This window comes from Neodiprion fabricii, chromosome 4, assembly GCF_021155785.1.
Source record: "Neodiprion fabricii isolate iyNeoFabr1 chromosome 4, iyNeoFabr1.1, whole genome shotgun sequence".
Lineage (NCBI taxonomy): Eukaryota > Metazoa > Arthropoda > Insecta > Hymenoptera > Diprionidae > Neodiprion > Neodiprion fabricii.
The window spans coordinates 23,239,794-23,251,404 of NC_060242.1; the positions used below are offsets into that span (position 1 = coordinate 23,239,794).

The following is an 11,611-nucleotide window of genomic DNA, read 5'->3' on the forward strand; positions in this document are numbered from 1 at the left end:
AAAACTGCTAAATCGCTCCTTGACATGCCTTACTTAGGAGGATGGTTTCACCCCCTTAAGGTGTTTAATAGGAGATGAGAATAAAAAAGAATTACGTGTCGGTTAGTTTTTAGTCACATAGTTGTCACATGAAATTGTTGTCCAGGACGTGATCGATATACTCAACAAAATAAAAATATCTAGCATGGTGAAAAAAGAATAATGGCCAAAGTGAGACACTCAAATGGTCTTGAAAATGATTCAATCACCACTTTACTTTCAGCAATTCACGCGGAATAATGTAGTACCGATAAATAGCACATCTTTGTGCGATAAAAAATTTCAAGTCTTCAGTATTTTGCCGTCCCTGATACCGTATTGTATTCTGCGATTTGGTAGCGTGGATAAAGAGTGGCAAAACTGGAAACTGTGACTTCACGACTACGCTTGTATATGTTCGTGCCGAAGCGAGGCTAATGCTTCGTTATTTAGTAGGAACGTCACATTCCACTATTACAGTCACGTGACTCGGTATCGACTTGTAAATTTTGAAACTAATGTTTACATTTTTCACGTCTGTGCGTCTTCACGTGTCAGTGACAGCTGAATTTTGCGGACTTGTGATACCAAAAAAATCTAACATTAATTAAAAACTCTATGGAATAATTGATGGATTATTCACATATCAACCTAAAACCAATCTGTGATATCACGGAGACGTTCTTCTCTTACGAATTATTATTCTTCACCAAGAGCCAAAAAATGCTGGACCGTCAACGAGACCGATACCATGCTCGATATCCGCAAGTGCTGTTAATATTTGCGAATAGTGAACGACAGACACAATTTGCACTTTAGAATCGGTATCAGTAACGTCGCATAAACTTAAGCAGCTTTCTCAGTTTCCTCTTACGCGGAAACGTAAAAAGATGGGGTCTCAGAAGAAAACCTGGGCGCTTTTGTGAAAGTAGAAAAATTATAGGTGTACCTGAGCGAAGGGCGGAGGAAGGAGAAACGATTCGCAAAGTATACGGGACTTACGGCGTAAGTGTGGCGAAGCGTTGCCGGTGATTGATGCAATGAGCGGTGTGTCTTCAGCGACAACTAACTCAGCGGAAGCCGTATAAACAGTCGGTATTGCTGCAAAACATCGAAGCACGAGTTTTCCTTCCTTGAAAAGTTCCGCGGTCGTCTTGAGTTCGAGAGTAGATTGTGTGGCTTTGATGTCACCTTGCCCCAAGAACCGTGGCCACGTTTTGAACGCAAGATTTGTTCGATTCAACTGCAACATTCATAAATAGCCGTCAATATAATGATAAGTCGAAGATCTTCGTGTATGGAAATGATTTTCAACGGTGGCGTTGTAAAATCAGAACGAATACTTTGTACGTGAAGTCTCAATTTTTTACATAATGACAATAATGAAGAAATATTTTTGTGGGATTGCTGAACAGGTGTAAATGAAGCTTTGTTTTAGAATACGATGGTTTATTACTACGTGGGTGATTAGACAACTCGTACTGAGGTATACGTTATATTATATGCGACTTGACGTTGCGTTTTTAATATGTGGTCAAAAGCCATCTTCCGGCTGCTCGTTAATTTGATGAGACTTCGAAAAATTGTGGCTGGTATATAATTTCTTACTATCTCTGCCCGTAGACATATTCGCGTATAAACATTCAATCGTCTTGAATATCTCTTAATCGATTAGAGTTAGGAAAATTTTGAATTAGTACTTTTTTTATATAGCGTAAGATTTCCTATAACAATCTATATTTTGATAGCTTATGAGTCAAGCCGTCGAAGAGAAAAAAACAATAACAAAAATTATCCGATTTTCTTTACGTGCATTTAAATGGAAAATGGATAAAATAAAATAGCCACCTCTAAATATCAATATTAAAAGCTTACGTTTGGCTGAGATATTCTATTTGAGATAGTCTAACGAAATTTTGACACGCGTTAGAAATTTTTTTTTTTCTTTTTGGCACACTCTATTACGTACACATGTGGACATTAATTCAGAGCCGGCTTTTTTTTCGGTCGAGTTGGTTACGTTGGTAACGCTGATTAAGCCAGTAGCGTCCGGCCGACAGTGGCACTGTAGGCTGAATCTGCATTACCAACGTAATTGATTCGGTCGAAAAACTAGTCGTCTCTGAATTAATGCCCACATGCATACCATACCTCGCATATGCCCAGAATTTGGCCATTTCACAAAATATCTTATAACGTGTACCATAATTTTGATGGTTAGAAATGGTATTTAAATTTTTTTAGGATTTTTTCTTATTTACAAGAATCAACGTATTGCATATCGCTGCGGGCTACGATCTACGGTAGGAAAAACATTTTCATGTGTTCGGATAGCGTTGAAAGTTCACGTTTCACGGAAAGTGAGGATTGAAAATAACTTGTTGAAAGCTTCCGTTCTAATATAATACAACTTCGTTAATATATTCAGTTTTTTCTCGTTCAAAGAGAAACCATGATAAATATTTTACAACTTGTCTTTCAAGTAAACACGTGCTTAAGAACAAAAAATTATGAATAACCCTCACTGATTAACTTGCTCTCCTTTCCTCGTACGATTTGTACCGCCAAAATACTATGATTTCACAACCCTGATTCCATAATACGATCAAAAGGTGTCGGCAACCCTTTTACGCGGTCTTTTCATCGCGAAGAGAAGCCTACGGCCTATACAACGAAAGCTTGATCACATAGTTCTCCGCCTTTACGATTATCTGCGACATTCGAGAATTCTATTTAGAATTTGATTTCAGAGAGCTTTTGAAGTAAGCTCTATTTCAACGCGATCCGTAAACAGACAGCTGGGATATGTAATTTGTTGTATTTCTGATTTAGTCGAATCGGTCAGTTTACTCAACCATTTTCATCTTTTATATATAGACCACAAATATATTACATTCGCTGAAAGTTGTATGATTAGAAAGATAACATAGAGAGGCACCGTTCTATGCAGAAGTTAGAGCGATCTATATAGATCAGTGAGAAGTTACATGCAAACAGCAATAAGAGCACACTTCGATCTAGCTATATCTAATCTATGTCATAGGAAATTTGTACGACTATAAAACTGACATAGAGAGTCGTTAGACCCACGTGGAAGATGATTGGAGATGAAAATTAGGGTTATACCGGCGTAGCTATAATCTCGGGCTAGTGCGGTATATGACTCAATTTCGTAAACAATTTACGAGCTGCGTGACATGAGATGTGAACGACCGGATCGGGAAAAGTTTATAAATATAAGAAACGATGATCTGCAACTAATCAATATCGTTTACATGTTATTATTCATATCTTCGATGAGTAATCATTCTTGTTCAAAGACTTATGATGCCCTGTAATTTTGAGGCAATGAAAGCAAAGTTACTGGAATGATTGCGATGATGGAACGTGCGTGTGAAAAATAAGTCCAACCGCGTCGCAATTATTTTCAGCATGACGTAAGAAAATGTGTGCAACGCAGAGCAGCATGCTCCGTGGAATGTATTTCCATTGATTAATCGTTAAGTATCGTGCAACGGGACAGTGATGGGAGGTAAGATTAGCGAGTAGTAGAACATGAATGACCAAATCAAGAATGATTTGATCGAAAACTACACCGACACACGTGATAGAATAAAAACTATAGGTAAAAGTAAAACCCTTCAGGTAATAAATTTGTGGTGGAGAAAAAATTTCGAAGCGTTTGCCTCCCACATTATACATATATGTGTGTACATATTCAGTCTCAGTGATGCTTTTACGATATATTTTTTGTTACAATTTAGTTGCGCTACTTCTGAACCGGATCGCACGTCCCATATATCCCAGCAACGATACGACAGATGGCACAAAAAAATGTTCGGAACAGGGATATCCTAGTACACCCGTAGCTTGTGACAATAAATAACTGTTAGGAAATATTGATTGATCGCCACGTTAACAGGTCCAATAAATTCAAGCGCAGAGCCAAAGAGGGGGTATCGTAGAATTGATATGTCTTACCAGCTTAGACGCTGAAAACTTAAATCATCGAGTATGGTCACGTAGGATACTTACAGGATCTCCGTTGAGCGCCCACGTAATGGTGGGGGCGGGATTCGAAGCGCCTGACGTGCAATTCGCCCGAAGAGTTTCACCCGCCGGTAAACGTTGTTTCTCTGGCTCAATCCACGGATCCGCTTCCGGGACATCTATTGATTATATAATTCAGTAGATGCATTAAAGAGATGAGGTTGATTTTGGCGCGACGCCAAGCCACCGAAAAACTACGGACTGCGATCGAGAGGCAGAGATTGGGTACCGAAAAACACGATGGAAAGAAAGGTGGAGGGAGGGAGTGTTTGCTTACCTACAACCTTCATCTGCGCTTCTTCTATCAGGGTGTGAAATGACGGGGCATCGGCCGAAATCTCGCATTTGTAGGTTCCAGTCAGGTTTCTAGACACGTTCACCAATGTCACGTCCTTCATGTTTGAGTGTTGTCTCTGCGAAGTTTCAAAGTAAGAATATAGCCTCTCTACCTTCGGCTTGTGCAAGTTCCTACTTCAAATCATCTTTGCAAGTTAACAATTCTACGTGTTCAATATCTGTTTTATCACCGCCACACCTTATCGCACGTTTTATGCAATGGTTTCTTTTTTCTATTTCTAAAATATGATGCTTTCAAATACATCCCACTGTGTACAAGGTTATCCAATCGATTACTTCAGACGTGGTAAAGTTTATTGATTGAAATTGACTTCTTTTTATTTCGGCACCTCTCGTTTAGAAATACAATTGGTCTAGGTTATGAAGCTACTTCAAAAGAACACATTAAACGAAACGGCTGATTGAAAAAACAATGCTGAAGGATTAACAACTACAACGATACCATTCCAACAGGTTTTTATTCCAATAGAAATATTTCATCTTACATCTACTTTCGTGATAATTAATTCCTAAGTTTATATCACAGACACGAATATATAGTTACACCCACAGAATTTGGGATCAGGAAAAATTGTTTTGTGAAAATAGTAATCACTAAAAATGAATTTTCCTGAAAATAACAGCGGTCGAACGTAACCTTGAGAACACCTTGGGAATTGAGAATTGAATTGTCTACACCGGATTTCTGTTCTGGAGTGTTTGTCACTGAAAGCCACGAAGAAAGCACGGAGGCTGTAAGCTCCAGAATCAATGAAAGCCATATTGCATCCATATAAAGAAATACCTCTGAAGAAAATCTCGTACTACTGCACAGTGATATTTCAACAAAAAATTTTCTATCCGCCTTTCGTACTGAACTTCCATCTGCTTCACTTCCTTTGATCTGCATTACCAGCGCAAAGCTACCTTGCTGTTTAGCCCCCTAGCTCACGTCCACCTGCGTTCAGACCGTGGCGTGATTTGGCATGTAGGGTGGCTGGATCACGTGGATCCTAATCTTACCCTTTCGTACCCGTATGCGCGATACGGGTGAATGCCTCAAAGGTTGGAAAAGATAAAAGAAAAAATGGTTCGCAAAATTGAAAAAGATTCGAAAGCGAAAAATTATATTTAGGTGCATAAATCGAATCGTAAAATGTGCCATGTACGAGATCAAGCAGGTAACTTTTGATTTCAGGTTATACGAAACACGTATATACTTTCATTATTAGCGACTCATAAGCGGAATTTAAGACACATTCAAACACGCCAGACACAAATTTTTTTAAGAGATACCACTCCAATCACGCGAAAGCTGGAACAAAATTAGTTGTGTATACCTACTGAAGAATCTTTTGTGTATGCGAGGTACCAAGGACGTAACATCGTTTCGCTTAGAATCATATCTGCATTCTTCAGACTGTAAGTGTACAGCATCAATAAACTTAGAAACATAGAAGAAGCATCGCGCTAAGACGACTTCAGCCAACAGAGAGAGATTATATTTGATTAAAGCAGGTACGGTTTATTATGCCACAGTGAATAATAAGCTAAAGGACGGCGTACGTAATACAAAATAACATTTATCCATAAATTAAGTAAATAACGAACTGCTAGCTACACATCCCAGTAATTTAAAATTCACACGTCAGTGTAAGTACCAAACCCAATTTTCAGAGTTTCAGGAACCGTCAGGCATAGACAGTAGAAAGCTAAGGCAACACTGAAGAATAATACTAGGCAATAATAGAATTTCCATGACGTGGAATAGAGGAGCTTAAGACAAAATTGATCTTCTTAGGAAATATGCCTCCTAGATTCTGAAAATGTACATGCGATATTTTATTAATTTATAACCTACAAAACAGTTTCCTATCATTGATATTTACTGGACAATAAGTATTCATTTTTCCGAAAATTCGGGACATATTGGACTAGATGAAAAAATGTCGTATGTATGTTTAATTTTTCTTCTTGTCCTAAAGCCTTGCCAGGCTTTCAACACTAAGTTAAGCTGGGATTCGCAGGTTATTCGGAAAAATCTATTTTATTTCAGAGATTAAAACAGGTCAAATTGGAAATCCGTTATAGCAGCCGCAAGATTACGATAACAGATATCTTGTCATCGCGTTTCATATTATAGAATATTTGATTATCTATAAAATAAAACCAAGAACAGCTTCCTGACTTGTATAGTTTTCGAGATATTTCGATCAGAGTGTTAAAAAAATTCAAACTGGATGAAGCACGTTTTAGAATTTTGCTACCGAGTTCCGATTTCACGAGGCTCCGTTTAAGGCTAAAAAATAACTTCTAGGAGGGGTACGTAAGAAAAAAAAAGTTCAAAAAGACCACCCTACTGTACGTAAAGATTTGATTCAACTAAAATACGGCGTCCATAGAGCCTCGCCTTCAACACTTCTAGAGAGGATGACTTAAGAATTGAGTAAGGTCAACTTTTCCATGTGTACGAAGTCTAAAGAACAAACGAATGGCGATATTACGTTGTTCTGTGATTCTGAATATCACACGATACGGCATTTCTAGATAGCACTAGTCTGAACGAACGACATAATTTGGGGTCAAGGTCTAGGAAGAGTTCACGCGGGTAGGAAGAAGAGGAAGCAGGTAGGATTTGGTCAAAGAAAGTGCACAAGTAGAACAGACGCTGATCCGGTATCAAGAATCAGTTAAGTTTAATGAATTCAGTTCATTTAGCTACTCAAGATAAGTCAATCTACCATAGATGATGGCTTTGGTCTTGGTAACTTACAATTTAAGGCTGTTATAATACGGTTCAACCCGAGACAGCATCGACGTCACTACTTATTCTAGCGATAGCAGCGTTGATATCACTGGGCGAGCATGTAAGTGAACTTGTAGATCATCTGAAAAAATTATATGACTGGTACGTTTGATCACGCATCTGATGTCACTGATCAGAAGTAGAACAAGTGAAGGACAAAGGACCGTAAGGTACGCTTAAGACGTTATCCAGAAAGGGGAGAATGATTCCTATAGAGGTCTTGTACCGCCTGTGACTTTTCAGATGAGTATTTATGAAACGACATAGGTAGCTGACTCGATAACCATTAACGTGATAGCTTAGCGGCCAAAGTTGCTGATTTATGCTATCAAACGCCTCACTGAGGTTGAATAGCACGAGTTTTGTATTGCGCTTATTATCGATAGCTTCCTCACATCATCGGCAGACTGCTCTTCGATATCGTCATTAGTATCCGTCAAAGAAATCGAGACATTTTGATTTAAATTGCTGCTTAAGGCTACTAAGTTGTAACGTTGGAAGTCACGGAGCTTTTCATGTGGCTCACTTGGGTCAAGGCGGGAAATTTGTACTGAAATTCAAGTAGGTCATGTCCCGCGATGAATGGGCCAAGAAACTTTGCAAGTGATTGACGATTAGCTATTCTTTCGCTTTTGCGGTAACGTTGCGTAATTATGCATACATTGTCAGTCCTTCGGTGCTAAAGTATACTGCCTCCCATTTAATTTTTAATGCAAGCATTGTTTTAGTTTTATATATTTCACGACTTTTGTTTTGAATTACCCTAATGTACTCGCATTTTTCACTTTGATGCTTGAAATATTTCAATACTTTTTTATTGTCTGGTGATCGTTTGTTCTTCTTCTCCTGTTACCTGTCATTTTTATATCCTGCTTCGCGTTCTTCTGGTCTGCCTCCATTGCCTTATATGTAAATGTGAGCACATTATACTTTACTCTTTCTTCTACGCTCATGAAGCATGGATTGTGTTTAGAGTATTTTTAAACCCTGTATCTTTCTTTCAATTTAAAATGGCTTGGACGGATCCATTTTGGACTTTTCGTATTCTGTCCCATACCGGTGTCATGTCGTTCGGTCTGATCATTAGTGATCCGCATATAATTCATCACTCGCGTCTGTTGCAGCATTACTGGCTTTGGGTGAATGGCAGAGAGCCATTATTATTCCTGAAAACTTCGTACTGTTTATTTTCACGGCCTTTATCCAGAAGTTCCTTACTGGTTTTTTTGTTTGTTTGCTAAGACTTTTAAGAATTGTCAATTTTGCTATTCTGATCCTGCATTATCTCGGTTTTCCTGGTTTCGGCAAGTATCAGAACTGCTGGCCTTTCCACTGAAACTCTTCGAACCGTTCTCTTTCCTCTACGTTTCTAATGATATTTTTTACGTTAAGATAGAATAGCGATTTTCCTTCATTGGTCCTTATCACTAAACCAATTGCTTGTTTTACTTTGAGTGGAAAATAGTTGAAGAGTGGGTAATCCTTACAATTCGCTTGGTATTTAACGTCTAACTATTGAAACGATATCCAGCTTCTCCGTACGGCGTGCCATATTTTTCCTCCGTATCGTGGCAGCTTTTCGTATTATGGCTTCCAGAACACTTTTTTCCTTCCCAGAGCTTCTTCGTTATTTTTATTTTTCCATTATTTTTTTTTCGCAAGCTAAATTTAGTTCGCTACGCCCTGTAGTATCTTTGCAGTTGATAACTATTTTCCCATTTGTTGTATTGATTACTTGATTTACTTCAACGACTTTCCTTCTGATGTCGACATTGCTCTTTATCACCTAATTTCGTATCCTTGCTTTCTTGTTGCTTTCTTGGTTTAAAAAGTTGCAAAAAAATGTAACTTGTCTATACTTCATTTATTGCCTGTTCTTCTTAATTTTTCCCGATCAGTGTGTACACAACTGTCTTTAAGGCTTTCGCCATTTGCATGTGTATGAAGTTCTTCACTAATTTGTTCAACTCCGTTAAATCATTTCTTATTTGCTTTACTCGTTTCAGATCTTACGTTAAACTTTATTTATTCCTTTCCTCACTGCATCACGCACAAGCTTTTCGAAATGTTCTCTTTCCGTTCCATTTCTAACAAGCTTTATTATCGTTTCCGCTGTCCTTTCCAACTTACTTCTTGTACTATTTCCCTCACCCTCATTAATGCTGGAAATTCTCCTTCTCTCTCCTTTCTCGTCAGTGCTTTCGATGTTGGAATCGTCAGATTCTCCACTGGGATTTCTTCCCCTGGAATTTTCTATTCCTTTTCCTTTTTGAACAATGTCAAGCGTGTCGAATAACCCATGGTACTTTACAAGCTCATTGCTCGCGGCATACACTCTATGAAATGTGCGTTATTCTGGATAGAAAGTAGAATTTTAGACATAACCTACAACTGACTATTTCATTATGTAAGTCGTTATTGCATTTTCTGCATTTATATTTTCGTATCAGAAACTGCGCGTTACTGATTCTGCGTTTACAATCTCTATGCTCGGACCCAACTGTCGGAAAGGAATACCCTCGTCTCATTTCTTCGTCGTTGGCATGAAACTTTTTCTTTCTGTAGAGTTACGCTTCCAATTAATTTTCACCACTAGTTTCTATCATTTAACGATTAACGCACGGTGGAATATTAATCGCGTACACAGAGAGAGGATGGAGGGAGAGGTAGAGAAATGAGTATTTTTTCAATATGCCCTACCAGTGTAACGCTAAGGACAACAGGACCAGATCACAAAGAAAAAAAGAAAACAACATAAAATGCATAAATCAGCAGAAATGTATGCAGTAGCGACATTAGGGTAGAGCGCAGTCGGGCGGGGCCCAAGGCACCAAATCTGTGGGGGTGTTGTTGCCCGGAGCTTCCCCTTCCGTTTTGCACTCCTAACAATATCGCGCTCTCTGGGAAATTTATAGATTGTTATCCGTTCACATTTGTCAAGCAATAAGTTGCTAATTGATATTCGTGCCCTTAAATGAACGCCACGATCATTTTGGCGAGGGTGCCAGTGGTAGTGGACCAACTGACGTTGTGTATGTGTGTGTATCTCAACTTAAGTATAGGTCAAAAATCGCAAAATAATACTTGACATAGATTCTACATTTGTTGAAAACCAAAATATAGTTTACATACATCAACCTGCATATCACGAACGGAGAATATTGCTTGCGGAGGAGCTTCTTGGGGTACAAATCGATAAAACTCTTCGTCCCCAAGATACCATCTTATGGAGTACAGATCTGCGGCCTCCAAATCGTAGTCACAGGTGAGGAGTGCTGAATCTCGGGACCGAACCATGGCCGGTACAGTGATACGCACGTCTCGGAGTCCCATTGCCCCTGGAACCAAATAATACAAGAACAGTTGAAACGTGTGTCGTTAGTTATTTGACTAGCGTAAAATCTCATGTATCTGCATCGTACTGACAAATGAGAACGCGAGAAAACCCCACTCAAATTGACATCGTTTTGTTCGTTCATTTTCACAGTCAAACACTGATTGTTCGGACAATGTTAAAAGTCGGCAAAGAATTAATTAATTATGGTCGTACATGTGCATGTGATTTACCGGGCCCAAACTTCGTATTATCGCTATAGGTAGCGCTATTGGCGTCTAAAATTTCGTGCTATGCCGACCGGTGACGCTGTCAAGCGTGTACGTATAGAGAATTACACATACATCGATAGAGTGCATGCATAATTGTTGCACGAAGCGAATACCTAGAAGAATTCTATAGGGGACCTAAATTTTTTTTTTTTTGTGAATTAAACAATTCGTCCTGAAATAGATCAGAATTAACGGAAGTACGGAATGTTCAGTATGCCCATTATATATGCTCTGCTCATTATATAGTGACGGTGGCTTAAGGGATAATACCACTTTAAAAACAAAAGGAAAGCCTTTTGCGACAATTTTTTATTTTTCGTATGGATGAAAGGTATAAAAATGATAATATTTAAGAAAGTTATTAGGCACACATTTAAGTAGAATACAAAAAATTATTGTCAACCCAATATTGCAAAATGGTGACATTGGAGTCAGTCTCGCAACTCAAGTTGAACTTACTACAGTCTTTCACAAAGATTCTGCACTATTTTTGCACGCGTTTTGTTTGGAAATCAGTGACATTGAATTTCTGCTTCTGCAAATCACATACTACTGTCAAGTAGATGTCTGGCAATTTACAATTAAAGCGTAATTGAAACTTAAACCTTAGCTTCCACATGTCTCTGAAATCTGATATTCAACAGTTGTGACCATAGGCTAGAAACAAAATTAAATTAGAATTTTTAATATCTACTCTGTACTGTAGATGAGTTGATTTTCCAAGTTCATATTTTCCCACCCAAATAGAAATGATTTGAGCGTTCAACTAGGGTAAATATTTTATGAATGGAATAT

General features: G+C 38.4%; 1 protein-coding gene across 2 annotated transcripts in view; it reads right to left on the reverse strand.

Annotated features, from left to right (window-relative positions):
- The window catches only part of LOC124180185 (basal cell adhesion molecule-like), a 31,697-nt gene that overhangs the window by 1,659 nt on the left and 18,427 nt on the right, over positions 1-11,611 (reverse strand). For both annotated transcript variants that reach the window (XM_046565352.1, XM_046565353.1), the window contains exons 2-5: positions 10,343-10,548; positions 4,346-4,481; positions 4,054-4,187; positions 1,021-1,261 (exon numbers count right to left, since the gene is read on the reverse strand). In XM_046565352.1, the coding sequence (XP_046421308.1) occupies positions 1,021-1,261; positions 4,054-4,187; positions 4,346-4,481; positions 10,343-10,548 (717 nt within the window). The remainder of the gene's footprint in view (positions 1-1,020; positions 1,262-4,053; positions 4,188-4,345; positions 4,482-10,342; positions 10,549-11,611) is intronic.